General features: G+C 32.0%; 2 protein-coding genes across 2 annotated transcripts in view; both read right to left on the bottom strand.

Annotated features, from left to right (window-relative positions):
* The window catches only part of LOC111627627 (multidrug resistance-associated protein 4-like), an 86023-nt gene extending 71061 nt beyond the window's left edge, over nt 1-14962 (bottom strand). Inside the window, exons 1-5 of the mRNA XM_023371210.1 lie at nt 14799-14962; nt 10745-10908; nt 6174-6299; nt 5946-5949; nt 5663-5902 (exon numbers count right to left, since the gene is read on the bottom strand). Coding sequence (XP_023226978.1) covers nt 5663-5902; nt 5946-5949; nt 6174-6299; nt 10745-10908; nt 14799-14840 — 576 coding nt within the window. The 5' untranslated portion in view covers nt 14841-14962. The remainder of the gene's footprint in view (nt 1-5662; nt 5903-5945; nt 5950-6173; nt 6300-10744; nt 10909-14798) is intronic.
* Nucleotides 14963-15158: 196 nt separating this feature from the next.
* LOC111627625 (multidrug resistance-associated protein 4-like) overlaps nt 15159-18182 on the bottom strand; it is a 12976-nt gene continuing 9952 nt past the window's right edge. Inside the window, exons 3-5 of the mRNA XM_023371209.1 lie at nt 17201-17306; nt 16903-17121; nt 15159-15164 (exon numbers count right to left, since the gene is read on the bottom strand). Coding sequence (XP_023226977.1) covers nt 15159-15164; nt 16903-17121; nt 17201-17306 — 331 coding nt within the window. The remainder of the gene's footprint in view (nt 15165-16902; nt 17122-17200; nt 17307-18182) is intronic.

Below are 18182 nucleotides of genomic sequence, written 5' to 3'. Positions count from 1 at the left end.
TAAAAGAGCAGACATCTCCCTCCAAATTAAATGCAAATTAGTTAACGCGGTTTTTTTTCCTATCGCCATATATGACTATGATACGTGGATTCTACAGAAAGAGGACAAACGAAAAATAGACGATTTCCAACTGTAGTGTTGGAGACATTATTTGTATTATGAATAGCGGGATCAGGACATGCATTTATTAAAATCTAATAAAAAAAGGAATGTGGTGTTCAAGACGGCTTTTGTGCATCCCATGTACAGCGAGGATCACCAACAAAACTGTCTTAGACAGCGTCTAACCAAAAATCTAATAAAATTAATTCAGATCATCAAACAGAAATTATGCTTTTATAATCATATAATAAGTACTTGAAAAGGAGGTCATGCTGAGTATAATTAGCAGAAAACAGAGCCACTGCCGACCAACAATTCGGTGGCTTGACTAAATTGAAAGAAACACTGAATTGTCTGTAATTGAAGGATACTGTGCAAGATAGAAAGGATGAACAGATTTGACGGATAGTAGAATATGACTTAATAAATAGTACAAAATAGCATTATTATTAATATTTTATTATATTATTTCTTCTATGTTTTTTATTGAGTATGTGATCAAACCGTTGTGCCAGAGGAATCACTTATTGTCTAAGAGTCATCAAGACTACACTATAAGACAATCAATATATTCAGTGACAGCAAAACAGCACTTGCTCAATTCAAACGGTTACGAACAAGACTGTATATTGTTCAAGAATTTATCAATTTTCTCGAAACACTCCAAAAAATGGAGCAACGATTCACTTACACTGGGTTAAGGGACATTCAGGAGTTAGTGGAAATGAGCGGGCAGATCTGTTGGCTAAAAGGGCTGCAAGGTTGGACATGCCCATCTCACTAAGCTCTCTTCCGACAAGCCTCATTAAAGCCAAGTTAAACAACACCATAATGCAACTTTGGCAACAGCGGTGGGGATCAGAAAATATAGGCCGACATGCCTTCGAGTTTCTACCGAGTGTTATGGACAGACAAAGTATGAACTTCTACCAGCCCAACTTCGCCACCTCAGAATTCATAATAGGCCATGGAAACTTTCGAGCATATCTGAAACGATTTCTTAATAAAGAAGACTCAAAATGCCTATGCTGTATGAATGAGGACCAAAATGCAAAGCCCATAATTTTCTTGTGTCCAAAATATAAAGTAGAAAGAAGGCTTCTGGCAGGCACTCTGGCTGATTTGGCTTTCACTGGCCTTGCCAGATGAAAGATTTCCTTACCAATCATAGGACCCTCCAGGCTTTCGAAACCTTCATCAGGGCGAGACATCTTGAAGTCCGTTAGGTAAGCGACCCTCCTGGTAACATTCAACTCGGGCTTGCATTGTGAAGGTCTGCTCTGGGACTATGCGTCATATTTATGCCCCTAATTTTGCCTGTGCCTCAAGGTGTTGCATGGTAAGCTTGTAATGTTACACGGGCATAAATTGTGGCACCGTTCTTTGTTCTTTGTTTCAAAATGGTTGGTGTCTTAACAGAGCTTTGGTCACGTACCACTAGACAAGAAGGAACAATGTCATTGTCTCTGGTCCCTTTACCGAAGTTTGTCGCTCGCGTTTTTGTAACCTCCAAGGTTATGGAGGTTCTCTCCCTCTTGATAGGGAATGTACATACGCATAAGTTTGTTTGCAGGCCCTTTAGCAAGGTAGCCGTTAAGGGTCATTTTACCCGGTTTGGGGCTGTTTTTTGCACAAACGGTTGTTTTCTTTTGTTCCGTCCCATGGAGGATTTGTCTATACCCCCATTCGGGTTGTACATTCGCACGTGATTGTTTGTTGAGCTCCAAGGCAAGTCAGCCATAATGGGGCTCCTACTGCCTCAAAACAGAAGCAGTCACACTGTATTCCACTGTATTTTGGCTATTTGTACTTTTGTGTTTAATAAATGGCACTCGGCAGGTGCTCTGAGATGTCATATTTCACTCTTTCCTATCTACCCTTTTTCTTCTCTTCACTCTTCTCACTTCTTCTACAACTCTTCATCTTTCCTTTTCCAAGGCTATACCTATTGGTGGTGACCTTCTAATCCTTTAGTAAATGTAAATGTCTAAGAGTCATCGCCTCCCTCCTTTCAAAGTAAATCTTTTAATAAAATCGGGATGGATTGATAACAATAATAATAACGACAACTCTCCCGTAGTCAATACCTGGTTTTGGTGGAAGATTCCAGTAACATTACTGATCCATAGAGCAATACAGGCTGCAGCACAAGCGAATGGTAAGAATACCCATGCCAATAAGGTATATGGGGTGTAATAAATCTAAGAGTAACAACACTTACATTCTCTGAAGATATTTATCATGGTATGATGTATATGTGATGTCGGCTCAGACGTTGCCGGGATTAACATGGTTCGTGTTAGGCAATAGCTCACGTTCGAAAATAAGCAACCGTCTCCTTCGGTTACCGGTGGCAAAACCAGCACAAGCCCAAGCATGGCTACTGCAATGTCCTCAACAGATGAGAGACACCAACCTACCCCTGGTGTTTCTGTGCCAATGCATAAACAGACCACAAAAGTTGGAAAACCATGCCAATGGATGGAATAGACAACAACTCCATAGATTGACACAACAATAACCTCACTTCACTGTCTCCGAACAGAGGAGTGTTGATCAAAAAAGAAGAATTATACACAACACTCTTGTCCCATAAACAACATATGAACTTATCAAACAACAAGTTTTTGATCAAATCGACTGCTCGGAGCAAAAGGGTTACAACTCAAAATTTTCAATGTTTTAGTTATTGTACTTATGGGAATGCTTGTATCGAGTTCTATCTTACGTATAAAGGTTATATTTCTAAATGGCTTATTATGGCTCTGGGACGTACATAGAACAGTTTTGCAATATGCTAATACATTCTGTTATTGAATTCAAGAGGGTTATATTTTGAGTTGTAACAGTTTTCAGCTTTCACTTAATTGCATTCTTGGTAAAAGAAAGTTGCATATAAAGTTGCACCTCTTCCTTATACTACAAAAGGAAACTCTCATGTTACAACTTTACAATTTATGATATTTCAAACAGTAAGGGCCACTGTTATTTTTGGCATGAAGGCTTGGCCAAACGAGGTTCAAATGAAATTGGAACATGCCTCTATAAGTTCATTACTTCATTGCCCAATACAGTTAATGAAGTAGTTTTGTTTTCAGATAATTGTGCAGGGTAAAACAAGAATAAATACATTGCTTCATTACTTTTATACTGTGTAAATAATATAGACCATATTAACACTATTACTCACAAATTTCTCATTCAAGGGCACACACAGAATGAAAATGATTCAATGCATCCCACCATTGAGCGTGAAAAACGAAGAGTTGTTAAAGGTGGGACAATAGCACTACCTGCTCAATGGGTACCAGTACTGAAATTAGCCAAGAAAAAAGGCAGCGTTTATAATGTGACTGAACTACATACAGCAGATATCTTCAATTTGAAAGACTTATCACAACAAATGGGAAACAATTTCTCCAAAAATGAAAACAATAATTTAGTGAATTGGCCTAATATTAAGATCATTAAGGTCATGAAACAAGATCCTTATACCATCTTCTACAAGCACTCACATGCCCAAGAGGATTTTGAAAAGTTAAACATTCGACAAAGAATGAGAGGTAGATCTGCCAAAGTCATGCTGCACCCAGCTTATTCTTCACCTCCAGGGATAGATGCTGGAAAGAAGAAAGATTCGCTGGACTTGTGTAAAAGTGGTATCATTCCAAGCGTGCATGCATCATTTTATAATTCTCTGAAAGTTTCCAGTAGTGTTGAAAAAGACTGATCTCTAATTTGCTTAATAAAACCATAGCACAATTAGTGATACTTTTTTAATGGCTGTGTTAATTTTTTGTGAACTTTCTTACTTTTGTTTTTATTGTTTGTCATGTTTGAACAACATGGGTCTCATAAAACCAGAATGTAACATTACATTTTTCTGTTCTGTTAAAATAAATACTATAACTTTATATAAAATGTATATTATTATGTAATGGCAAACCGCTGTTCTAAGTAAAAACAGAATGGCAAACAGTTGTAACTGAGAAAACAATAATGACATTTTGAATTATTATTCCAACTCAATGTAATGACTATAATTAACATTCAAACAAAATTCCATTGCTTTTAAACAATTCCCTGATTTATCAGCTGGAATTAAAAACTTCAAATGGCTCTCCTGAAAAATCTATATTTTTGAGTTGTAATTCTCTTGTTCTGAGCAGTCGAAATACAACAACAGGCAGAAACATTTAACATTAATGAAAATCACGTAATCTGTCAAGATAATTCAGCAACAAGCACTGATTACAGCACACACACAACAACTACAACTAATGATACTACAGGCACTTCCTGTTCGGATTCTCACAAATATCTTATCAATAAAGAAGTAATCAATTGTTTGAATCTTATCAATAAAGAAGTAATCAATATTATCAATAAAGAAGTGATCAATATTAAGTTTGAAAGTTAATTTGTGAATTTTTCTCCAAATAAACACGTTTGCTATTGGTCAGTGCAACTTGTGCTCAGAAATTGAATAGTAGAAGTCTTCGGATATAATCCGTATAAGCTTATAGAGTCAAATAACATTCAGCATGCATAGTGTAAAAATTAAAAAAAACTAATCTTTTCTATCAATGAAACTGCCACAGTGTATTTAAAATGTTTACATATCATTCCGGGGAACCCACCCTAATTAATATCAAATATTTATCTATGAAGTAGGCTATAGAAAACACCGCATCAATAATAACCTTTCCTATCAGGTCATTAATATAATGCCTTGGCCACACTATAAGCATAAAATGACCTGTTTTATTACTCAAAAGAGAAACATAGTTTAACAAAAAAAACAAAAACAGTAAGTGTTCAGGTGAGAAATTCTAATCGCATTGCAGTTATAGTGATATAAAGATATTTTGATCAAATTTTTCGAATAATTTTCGTGAATTTTCTTAAATATTGCGTGTTGCTTAGTTACAAACTTCTGCATACAATGCAAGCTGACATTTCTGTGTAACATTACTCTCATTATATTCAACAAGTTTTATACCTAGATTATTTAAGAAAATTCAGTTTATAGAAACATATTCGAATCGTGAAAATTATTAATTCTTAAAAGTATTCAATTCCAACCATAACTAATTACAGCAGAGACTTCTACTCAAGAAAACTTATATCGATTAGAATGTCATATCAATGTGACATTCGATAATGTGAATAAATTGGAACTCATTCTCAGAATACAGTTTTCTACAATATATGGTAAAAATCAAACATAAAACGATTTAATTAACAAGCGGAACCTTAATTTCAGGCGTTATTCAGGCTAAATTAAATCTTCGTATCTAAAACCTTATCATATTCGCGTGGAAAAGTTTTTCGGATTATTATATAATTTACCGCAAAATGTAGACTTTTCAGTAGACTTTTCCTGCTTATGTTGCGGAGTTATTCATCTTTCGTCAGATCTATCTTTCGACAGGTGTTAATATTTGATATTTTCAAATACAATAATATTACTAATTAAATATTGTCATTCTCGAATAATTTTTAAACTAGTATTGCATTAGTTAAATTTCAAAAGAATAGATATGAAACTGTTTGTTACCTGTATCCTCTTCAATGAAACCAATATTTCTGCAACAAAACTTATTGCCTGAGAAAATAGACTAATAATGCTGTTGAAAATGTACAGGGAATAAACCATTGTGACAAACACAATTTTGGCATTTAATTCTCCTCCATTTAATAAAATTGCGACAAATGACAGAAGAGTAAATAATTTTGATATAGGATACGCCAATATGGATTTTATTCCATTTACATATAAAAACATTTGAATTATTTTCATTTCTTTCCTAAAATATAAACAATTAAACAATGTTAATCACAGAACTCTGAAAATATTTATTTAAAGATTAACATATTAGCATATAGAAATTATATTAAAATCTGTGCAAACCGGAATCGAATGATATTCAATATTTTTATCCAGGTTGTCAAATTTATATTTCGAACAATGTTTTTTAATCGTGCTTTTCAAAAATTTTTTATTTTGAGGCATTCGTCTTATTAAGATTCCGTTTTACACAGGTTTTACTACATTTAATTGTACTTACAGCCTGATTTTTTCTATTAATGCAGCATATGGCAATTCCCAGGTGTACATTTTAATTAATTTCATATCAGCAATCATTTCGTTCAACAAATTCAATCTTTGGTCTGCCAAAATAGCTGCTTGTAATCTATTATGTAATTAAATTTATAAACATATATTCTGGAAAATTGTATAAAACTAAACTGAACGAATAGATTATGTTTAATAATAATCTTACATTAAAAGTTAAACCTCAGTTTATTACAAAAGAGTCGTTTATGCTACTCGAATGTTGTTCTATACTATTTGGAACGGGGTGTAAAGCTAGTTCGCCTCCTCGTGGTGCACCCTGGATAACGTCTATTCGTGAACTNTTATGATTTGTGTTCTTACTTTTTCTGCTTGCTGTTCTTGTTAACAATTAGATGTGTAGCCATACGCTAAATAAATAAATAAATTACAAAAGAGTCGTTTATGCTACTCGAATGTTTTTCTATACTATTTGGAACTTAGAGAGATTATTTCACGTATTTAAATTTTTATAAATAAAAGGTTTATCAATGATTTATAATTTCTATGAACTTATTTAGTTTATTGAATCTATTTACTTTATGCTGAAAATAGTACCGTTTAAAACGTAATTCTTCGATTGAAGGGCAGAGTGAAAAACAGAAAAGAAACATCTTTTGTACCAGAGTATCTCATACACAAAAAATAATTATATTGTACAAATTTAAAAACTAATATTCAGGCAGGGGTGGGTCTGAAAAATTTAATACGATCGCTACAGTATTTCTAGTTTTAAATGTTTTTCGCCATTTTATATTGTTTATTGTCACCAATTTTCTTTCCTGATTGATGTAGGCGATTGCAGCCTTATCAGTTTGGTGTCTGGAAAGCAAGGAGAGAGTTAGTAGTACGTTTCTTCGATTCGAACGAAACTTGGTGTGCACGTAGCCTTAAACCAAACAATTCCTTGTTCAAATAACAAGATGAACTTTTTAAACATTTCCAAAAATGTGGCCTGTAAAAATTGAGTGTTTAACTTAAAGAATTTGGAAGTTTAATGTTCAGGAGCGGCCATAGCCACGAAAAAGGCACCGTTCTGGAACAAGTCGATGTAGGTTCGAACCTACTGAATCTATTTTAATTTTTTTATCTGTGGCATTATTTTATTATTATACGGAATAATTAACATTATTATTACAATTATTGTTCCTCGTATTTATAATTTATAAAAGAAAAAATTAAAAATTGTGACGTTATTGCTTGCTTACGAAAAAACATGCCTCTCGAAATTTTCGCATAACATTATTAAATAAAACTTTCTGCGTGCTTATTTTCAAATACAGTAATATTGCGGTACTTGAAGCGTAACAAAGATGAGCGCGTAAGAATACTGATCATAATATTAACAATTTAAAGAACATTCCTCAGTTGCCATCCTCATACCACCTGTTTTTTTCGTCCATTTGCACTAACGTCAGAAGCTTATTCGCTTGTAAGGACATCCCCTTGTTAGCAATACAAATATTTTAAAATAATTTTGTAATCAGTAATTCCTAATAACACATTTTATCGCAATGTTTAAATAGTATTTTACAGGTTTTGTCATTTTTTTTATTTAATTGTGGAAACCCTTTCTTTTTGTTGTTGTTTTGTTTGGTTCAATGAATCTAAGCATTGAAATTCATAAAAACTTGCTACAACTATTAAAATAGAATGTCTATACAGGCGCAGGCGAGGCTGTGCGGGGCACTCTGGTAGTGAGACAATACAAGTTACGAGGCATGCGGGAGAAGCCGTCAAGTCGAAAGGGGACTGCATAGTACAGAAGGTGCCTGTATACACAAGATACAACCAATCTATGTAATAGAGTAAAGCGGGGCGAAAGGACGAAGCGCGTATCTGTATGTATTAAAAGTGAATGATGAAATTATTTGCCAAGTGTCAATAAATTCACCGAGTCGTGAGAAAAGTTCTGTTATATCAAAAATTTTGTTTTAGTGTACTGAAAAACATCGAAATGAAAAAACTCATCTCAAAAAGTTCTCCAAACTTTCTGTCAGTCAATAAAAATCTTTAATCTGGAAACGTTGCGTTGCATTGTACAAAACTATGTTCGGTTTTTAACGTCACATCTTACTTTACTGCCCGAACTTGCGAAGTGACGCCATGAAATCGCTAGGTGTATAATGCACATGATTCGCATTGTACCGAAGCTCGAGATTTTCCTACCTTTCCCGAAGTAGAGTATATTGTCGTTAATCCGAAAGTCGGTTATCCGAAAGAATTTCAGTCGACCTAAAGTATAATTTTTATTTGTTTTTATATTTTTCAATGTATTTATTTCGTTTGTAAAATATAAAGAAATTATTTTTAACGATAAAATAGCCACGATTATTATTTTAAAAAGTTTATGTTAGGCTTAACATCGACGAAAATTCAACGCGAAGCGACACGCAACGGAGAAAAATTTCAACACAGGATAAATTAATGTATTTTTTCGTGCATAATCAGTTATCCGATAAATAAGTTATCCGAACAACCCCAGTCCCCGATTGATTCGAATAAACGACGCTCTACTATATATTTAGTGATTCAGTTTCACGCTAAATGCCAATAGAAACGAACTCGGGATTTGATCGTCACGTACTATCAACAGTATTATATTTTTATCGTCATTTTAATCAAAATAGCACTAAGCAGAGATTTTGGCGCTATGCAGTGCAAACCATGTTTATAATATAATTTTGCAAGTATAAAAAATTAAACCCTTCATTCCAGATCAACTTTTAATTATTTATAATTAAACATAAGAAATACTTAAATCTGAAAAAACAAAAGAAATTCGTTAATTTTGAAGAAAAAGCTTCAAATTTTATTTTCCTTTGTCTGGACTTTCTGTGAAATTTGACACTGATGAATCATTGTGTACACAGCTGGATGTCATTGAGAACAGCTGGAGTCGGATTTCCCGGGGCATTCCCATAGACGCATCGGGAGGACAAGGGTTTAAAGTAGGGTGAATACTAGCTGGCCGTATATTTTTAAAAAATTAAAATTTTAATTGCGATTTCCGACGCCCCGTAATTAATTAAATTTATATATAATAAAATCTATTAATTAAAAAAATTAAAAAACTATTGGAGGTCGTTTTTCACATCAGAAAATAGCTTTAAATAACTTTACCGAAGGAAAATTTCTGCGCTAGAACATTAGAATAATTAATTAAATTTGATTAAAAAAATCCCATTAAAAACAATTAAGCCTTAATCGAGCCTTATCAAAGGATAATTAAAATCGCGATAAAATTTTTTCGCTCGTGCAAAAATTTTTGCAAAAATTTGTGGACCTAAAAAACATTCCAAAAATTGAAAAAAAAATTTTGTCCAAAGTGGCCTTAACGACCGAGTTTTTCGTAACGCTATGTAAAAAAATAAAACTAAACAACGAAACGTATTTTAATATACACAACGGGCATTGTAATTTAAGTAAGAAGAAACAGTTGAATTGCCTTTTAAAGTTTTTCTATGTTACAAAGTTCTAATTTATGTTTTTTTTACTCTGATATTCATCTTCAGCACGAAAATTGCAAATTAACCAACAACTTATTTGCTGAGAAAATCCTTAATCCTTCACGAACATTTTTCAACATTAAAACGAAATTTTCATACAAATCTAGGAATGTATTATGAATTGAAATTAAATGCACGCGTTTCGAAAACAAATAACTGTAACTAAATGAACAAATAACAAAAAATAAATGATTTAATCACAATAATAAAAAAACAAGTTTAATCTCGTATGCAAAGGCCATGAAAAGTTGTTCGGTGTGGATGGTGGCTGATAAGCGTCCACCCTGGTAATGAAGGAGTTTACGTTGAGGAAGTGGAGTTTCAAACTTTGAAAAGTTAAGTTATTAGTCATCATACTGTAATTTTAGTTTTAAACATTAACAAGTCTTCAGCCTCTAACGTTAACCATTTATCTGCAAAGTTTCAAAGTATAACGTTATCTGCAAAGTTTCTATTTGTATCGCAGATATATCTTTTCTTATGGTCAAACTGATGTTTCTCATTCGATATTCTATACATTTCTTAGTAATTCTATACAATCTTCCCTGTTCATCCTTTTTTTTATTTAGTCTTCGTAATTACGTAAAAGAATGCGCATCGTGGGTTCTCTGTTAAACTAGTGTTAGTTAATCTTACATAGGTTAGAAAAAAATGTCCTTAGTTTAATCGTGAATTACATCGTACTATATAAAAAAATGTGCTAATGAAGTTCAGAAATGAGATAAACAGCCACGGAATTCAACATTTTTTTACAGCATAGTCAATGTCATTCCATACAACTGAAATTCAGGGCATATAATATTGTTTTGATGGTCGAGATCAGTATGCTTAACCTTAGCCATATTACCATTTTTAATATTACGTAATATAGCATAGATATCAATTAATATTTAGTATTTTATCGATTTTAATTACATCAATTTCACCCTCATCAACTAATGACTATTATATAAAAATGATTTCTTTATTTTATTTACAGCTACTTTAGAATTATATAATTTAGAGAAATAATTACCTCAATTTTGAATACAGTTTACTCAAAGCAATTTGTATAGGAACGAAGAGAAATACTACCAAATATCCCATTAAAATAGTCCATCCATAATATTGCCATAACATCAGTATCGAAAAAATGATGAAGAAAGGCGCTGTAAATAAAGATGCAACGGAGAAAACTTTCTGTAATAAATGAAATAGTTTGATTAAAATTAACTTAAATTTAAGATAATTATTTTGGAGATCATAAAGTAAATCATGAACATATTAATTAAGTATGCAATAACTAGTTTTATTTTTAATAGAATATGATATTTCCGGCACTAACAGTACCTTTACCAAACTCTTGTATTATATTGAAAATAGCAAATTTTTGAATTTAATGTTTTCTCAAAACTTCTATAACTTATAATAATTCTAAATGGGGTAAATATTACTGTATATTTTGTATCTGCGTTTTTTCATTTTTCTGACGTTTATTTTCACTGTTTCATCAGTGCAAAGATTACAATGAGCATGAATACCTCTGCAATGAAAAGTATCGGAAATAATTAAATTGAAAGCAAAATCTAAATTTACTCTCAAAATTCATTTTGTTCTTATAAAATAATTTTCTCCTACAGCATTAAAAATACCAACGTTTTTCTAATCCTTGAAACATGCTGTAAAGTCCTTTTGTCGAACAATCCCTTCAGGACTTGCAGCGAATTTGGTTTCGTGGCATCGCTAGTCTAAAACGGTTACAAATTACAAAGGAAATAACGTATCCGCATTTGTACAAAACAAGCGTTCCTCGATCAGCCAGTAGTTGAACAGAATGAAAAGTTTGATAGATAAAGAAAGCAGCAAGACATTTTTTTTTTACATTTCCTTTGATGAGTAGTTTTTATCTAATTAATTGTCACCTGTGAAAGAAGTGTTACCTGTAGTATATCTTACAGGAAAAATACAACAAAAAAACATTTCTTTCGTTGAATTTGTTAAAACGAAATAATTTTCTCTCGTCTTGGAGCAAAAATTATAAAATATTAATTAAGATCGTCGAAATAAAAACTAGCCCGAATTCTCACAATAGCATACTTTTGTTAACTATTGGATGCTAACCCTATGTTTTATATTAGTACTTTATTTTGTATAGCATGGATACATGTAACACGACAGTTTTTCGGAACGTAACTACCGTGTTATATGACGGATACTTGTATTTAAATTTATGTTGAATTTTATGTTTCTCAATATTAAAATATTTCGGTAATTCTTTGTTTTGAGCAAAACAGTGGGTACCAGTGGGAAATATGTCAGAATTGTAACATGCTTTTAATTAAAGTTTGCAAACATTGATTTGTAACGTTTTCTGTATTTTTCTGTGTTTGCAACCAAATCACTGCTTTTCACATAGCACGTTCGCTTCTCTTTTAGTATTTTTCACGATGGTCAGTTGTTGGAATAATTTATGCAATCTTCATAAAGCATTTTCAACATGTCTGCAATGAACTGCGATCGTTTTCGTGCTTTCTTTGAAAAAATTAGGCCACAGAGTTCAATTCCTGTAAAGCAGTGGTTTCCAATTAGTAGTACGCGTACCCCCAGGGGTACGCGAAATTGCGTGAAAAAGTACGCGCGGCAATCTAAAATCAGTTGATTTAAAATTTAAATACATGAGTGAAGCAATCAAAAAAATAACACAGATCTGCAAAAAAAAATTTTTCCAGCTGCATGGAATATTTTTGCTGAATTATATGTTATAAAGATCACAGATTCTAAAAATAACTTCTGTTACATCCCATCATGTAAAGGTTTTTTGCAAAATAAAAACAAATTTTTGATAAAAACTCTTATAATATATTTAGTTCATTGTAATAAATATTTTCCTACAACTAATCAACAAATTGTTTCTGATATTTATACACAAATTTAGATCTACTTTTTTTTCTTATGAAACCTTTTCTTCTTCTTTTTGATGCTCCTCCAAACTCGTTTCCAATTTCCTTCTCTGGTTTCTCGATTAAGCATCCAACAGTAGTGAACTAACGTATTGACATCGCATTTTCCTTTTCACGTCTCTCGATATCACGGACATCCTGGTGAAATCTTTCACAAACTTCTTCATTATAGGCTCCAAAGTTTTCTGGAAAATAGTCAATATGGGAGTGTAAGAAATGAACTTTTAAGCTCATCTCGCATCCTTGAGCTTCATACGCTGCTGCCAGCATGCGTCGTACAATGGTTTTGTAGTCAGGGTCCTTAGTATTCCCCGAAAACTTATGCATTACATTCTTGAAAGAATCCCATGCTTCTTTTTCCTTTTCTCCTATTGTTTCCAGAAATCTGCTTTGTCTCGATCTCCAAGTTTCAATTTGAAATATGCAGTTTAAGCTTTCTTCACAAACTCACTTATGTTTCTTTGTTGACTTTTCACTGCGTATTCAGCACAAACATAACAGAAGCTGTCGGAAGAAATTACATAACTTCTGCGAGCTATATTCCAGAAATAAAAATACAAGCGCCGTAGCGTTCGAATGCTGGATATAAACTGAGTGTGGCATTAGATGGCCAGCGAGATACTGATCTTATTTAGCTTGTTGAAACACGATCTAATCCAACAGCGGGTTGTTTATATTTATTCCTATTATTTCGGATAACATGTCAAAACACGCTCAACCTCACCAATAATATTACTCACTATCAACTTTTAACCTGTTTCTATACGATCATGCGACCTTCCTTCCAACGCTAAAAGTACTTAACCCACCTTCCCCTACCACTACTCTCTTCAACCATTAACATTTCTATTTATTTATTACCGATGTCCAGCTATAATTGATAGAATTAATGTAAGAGGTCTTCGTTTTAAGGCTATTTAAAAAAAATAGTAAATTTTATGTTAACTAGGAATTTTACGCTAAATACAAACAAAAACTTGAGTGTAACAAAAAATTTGACGAGATGAAATTTTTTGGTATTTTTTTCGCTTTTACCAAGTTGAAATCTGTAAGAAAATGTATAAAAATCCTATGCAGTTTTTTACTTGCAGATCTGTGTAATGGGTGGACCATCGAAAATTCGGAAATTTACAATACGATGTCGAATGCGCAAATTCATTTATTTGTAACTAAAAATATTCTCGAAATTTCACCAAAAAATGCATTTGTGAAGATACCTAAATGAAATTCTTACGCAAGAAACAAAACTTGTACAATTAACACAATTTGTGTTAATTGTACAGTTATCATTATTATCGTGTCAGCGAAGCGGCAATAAAATATTTACTACCATTTTGCACAACATACTTCTGCGAAAGCGGATTTTCGGCCGTGACAAACATGAAAACATCGTCACCGACATCGACTCGAAAATGACACGAGACTGAATCTGATCGAAAAGCAACCAGATTTTACAAAGTTGCGCAAAGAAAATCATGCATATTTGTCGCATTAAAAGTAAATAACCTTATGTTATTTTCATTATTATTAGAATTGTATTTTAGTAAATTTAAAAAAGAAAAACTTATTCTATTTATCACTAGCTGTCTACCCACGGCTTCGCCCGCATTATATCGAATTTTCTCGTAGGAGTAAAATATTTTCTCGCAGTAAAATGCAGCCTATGTCCTTCTCCAACGTGGAAGCTATCTCCGTGCCATATTTTATTAAAACCTGTTCTGCGGTTTAGACGTGAAAAGATAACAGACAGACAGTATTACTTTCGAATTTATAATATTAGTACGGATTAATATAAATTTCTACTATAAGGGGTACGCGAGTTTGAGCTTATACGATTATATGAGAAAACTGCATCAAAGCATGATTGTAATCAAATCGATTTGTCATTCACTCAGAAGACAATTCTTACAAACTGTTTCTATTGAATTTCATTTTGAACTGATCAGTGTTGCTTTAAAAGAGATACGACTGAAATCTTGATTCATTGCGCTTTCCTCTTGTTAGAATTACCTTTATTTGTTATTCTAAAGTTGTTAATACTGATTCAGCCATTATAATACTACACAAAATATACCGGTTTACGAGTATACGTTAAATGTATTATTGTTCAGTAAATTATTTTCAACTTACGTTCTGGAATTTGCCGACGTCGTTTGCTAGAAGATTTACCATTTGTCCCACATTCGATTTTTCCAGAGAAGAAGAACTTAACCTAATTGCCTGCAAACGAAGGTTTCATATAAAATAAATATTTTCCGAAAATTATATAAGATATTATATATAATTAAAAAATACGAGTATAATTATCAGTAAATTCTGTAAAGAAACTAATATATTAATTTTTCTAATACCTGTTCACTCAAGCGATTTGACAAAATTAATTTTATTACGCAAGAATATATTTAAATAATAGATTAAATTTAGAAGTTGATATATTTTTTATTGAGATATTTGTTTCTATAAATTTAAATTTTTAAAATAACTCAACTTTTAGAACTGAAAACAATTTTATTGTTATAAATAATTTTTATAAAATTAAATTAATTGCACTCAGTATTTGTTCTGAGAAATTTGTTCCTTATTCGTTGTATGTGTAAGGCAAATGTATTTCAGGCACATTTTACAAGATTTTATGTATTTTTTGTCTTTTATTCTTTAACATAGAAAGCATCTCCTTTTATAATGAATTTTGAAGTAATGAATAGACGCACATTGCGCGTTTATTCATTACTTCAAAATTACTACTTCTTCTAGCAAACATACCATCGTTCAGGAAGTTTCTTCTATTCAATCAGTACATAGAAAAATCGACTGTGAAACCTCTCGTTTCTCTGCCCTATCGTGTATATTTTAACCAATGACAGTAGCAGAAACAACTGGAATAATTATATTTATGAATTTAATATAAAAAGATATTAAGTGTAACATTCTGAGTCATGTTATCAATATTTACTGTTAATTTTGATGAAATGCAATAGTTACCTTTTAGCAAAATATCTTCCACAAAAGTAAAGAAAAGTATTATTGGAGAGTGTTCAAGAAGAGAAATATTTAATAGAATCTTTAGCAGAAAACGATGGTTATTCAAAATTATTGAGTATATTAATTAATAATTCATTTCTTCACANAAAATAGTGCAGTAGAAGCCGTTTTTCCGGTTAAGACTTAATCCTCTCCCTCTCCCCCCCGCGTTGGAATTTCGAAAAATCCTTTCTTAGTGTGCGTTTCCATGACGTACCCTAACTGTGTACCAAATTTCACCTCTTTAGGTTAAGCGGTTTGCTCTGGGCGATGATGAATCAGTGAATGAGTCAGTCAGGACAAGCAATTTTATATATTTAGATAATAGATTAAATTTAGAAGTTGATATATTTTTTATTGAGATATTTGTTTCTATAAATTTAAATTTTTAAAATAACTCAACTTTTAGAACTGAAAACAATTTTATTGTTATAAATAATTTTTATAAAATTAAATTAATTGCACTCAGTATTTGTTCTGAGAAATTTGTTCCTTATTCGTTGTATGTGTAAGGCAAATGTATTTCAGGCACATTTTACAAGATTTTATGTATTTTTTGTCTTTTATTCTTTAACATAGAAAGCATCTCCTTTTATAATGAATTTTGAAGTAATGAATAGACGCACATTGCGCGTTTATTCATTACTTCAAAATTACTACTTCTTCTAGCAAACATACCATCGTTCAGGAAGTTTCTTCTATTCAATCAGTACATAGAAAAATCGACTGTGAAACCTCTCGTTTCTCTGCCCTATCGTGTATATTTTAACCAATGACAGTAGCAGAAACAACTGGAATAATTATATTTATGAATTTAATATAAAAAGATATTAAGTGTAACATTCTGAGTCATGTTATCAATATTTACTGTTAATTTTGATGAAATGCAATAGTTACCTTTTAGCAAAATATCTTCCACAAAAGTAAAGAAAAGTATTATTGGAGAGTGTTCAAGAAGAGAAATATTTAATAGAATCTTTAGCAGAAAACGATGGTTATTCAAAATTATTGAGTATATTAATTAATAATTCATTTCTTCACAATTTCAATCAAATTAACTTGAAAAACAAAATTGAAAATCTACGATTGCTAGAAAACGTTTCACACAAGGAACATTTTTTAAAATTTCTCTGATCTACTTAATCACAATACACCACATATAAATAATATAAAAATAATATTTTACTCAAAATACATTATAATTGTTACCTACCTTTCTATAAATTAAAGTGCAGAAAGCTATCTTCAGTTTCATTGAATAATATTCTGTCATAAACAGATTAGTAGTATGAATAAACAAATAAATCACAGTAACAGCAAAGAATCCTGCAATTGTAAGATAAACGTTGTAGTGATTCCATTCCTGTCTGTTTTCAAAATAACGTACTGTTGATCCTACAAAATATGCTTGACCTGTAATTACAGCTGTTTCCTGTAATTATATGTAAATATCAGTTATTTCAATTATTTTAATACTAACTTCACCTCTTTATAATCGGATGTCATAATACCTGAATTAGTACAAGTAGTATTAAAATCAAGTACTTCCAACCAACAAAACGTAAGACAGCTTTCAGTATGTTCGGATTTTTCTTCTGCAATTCCTTTTTCCATTCTCTGAAAAAAAAAATTGAATAAAGCATTTAATTTAAAAACAATATTTTAATAAATGTTATTCAACTTTTGTAATGTCTAGAGCTTTATAAATGCTATTTTCTTTTGAAATTTTTAATGCAGCACCACAGAATCTGGAATGTACAGTAATAACTGGCCACGCTAGTATTCTCTGAATCCGAAAATTATTAAACAAGTGGTTTTTTATGATCCCGAGCCACAATAAAAATATGGTGTGTTTCTGTGAACGTTACTATACGACAAAATACGTATAGAATATTATCAGAGCATAGTCATATAATATTTCATTGTAAGACAGAGTAAATAGCACGCTTAAAGGAATCATAGACATATTCAATGTTCGCTTTGAGATGTTTGCTGTGGAAAGATTACATATCAGTTACCGGTTGAACCCTGACGCCTTGAGGCTAAAGCCGCGCGTTTTACAGCCCTCGAGACATGCGGCTTAAGGCTCTGGACATAAAATTTATTTGATTTGCATAAATCCGTGTGATAGAATATTACGTATTTAACGATGTATTTCGTCATCATACGTTGGATTCTTAATAAGATTATGTTTTTGAATGATTTTTTTGCTTAGTTTATTTTATATACCGAATTTTCGGTCCCCTGTCGCGTGCGAAACGTTAAACTGCAATTCCGGTTCGTTTATTACATATATTACCGCTAAATCGGTCCCCTCTGTTTACATAGCTATAAATAACTGTAGCACGTGTTCAAACAGTCATTCAAGGACACTAGCTAAGGCAAGAATTGTGACAAACGATTACTGACGCGCAAAGCGATGCGTGACGCGAGTGGTGCGCGCGTGACGCGCGTCAAATTTTTTGTACATAGTAATAGTACCGTTAAATCGGC

The sequence above is a fragment of the Centruroides sculpturatus genome, unplaced genomic scaffold (assembly GCF_000671375.1).
Source record: "Centruroides sculpturatus isolate CEXI.00-Female unplaced genomic scaffold, Cexi_2.0 scaffold461, whole genome shotgun sequence".
Taxonomy (NCBI): domain Eukaryota; kingdom Metazoa; phylum Arthropoda; class Arachnida; order Scorpiones; family Buthidae; genus Centruroides; species Centruroides sculpturatus.
This window is presented reverse-complemented; position numbering and strand designations above follow the sequence as displayed.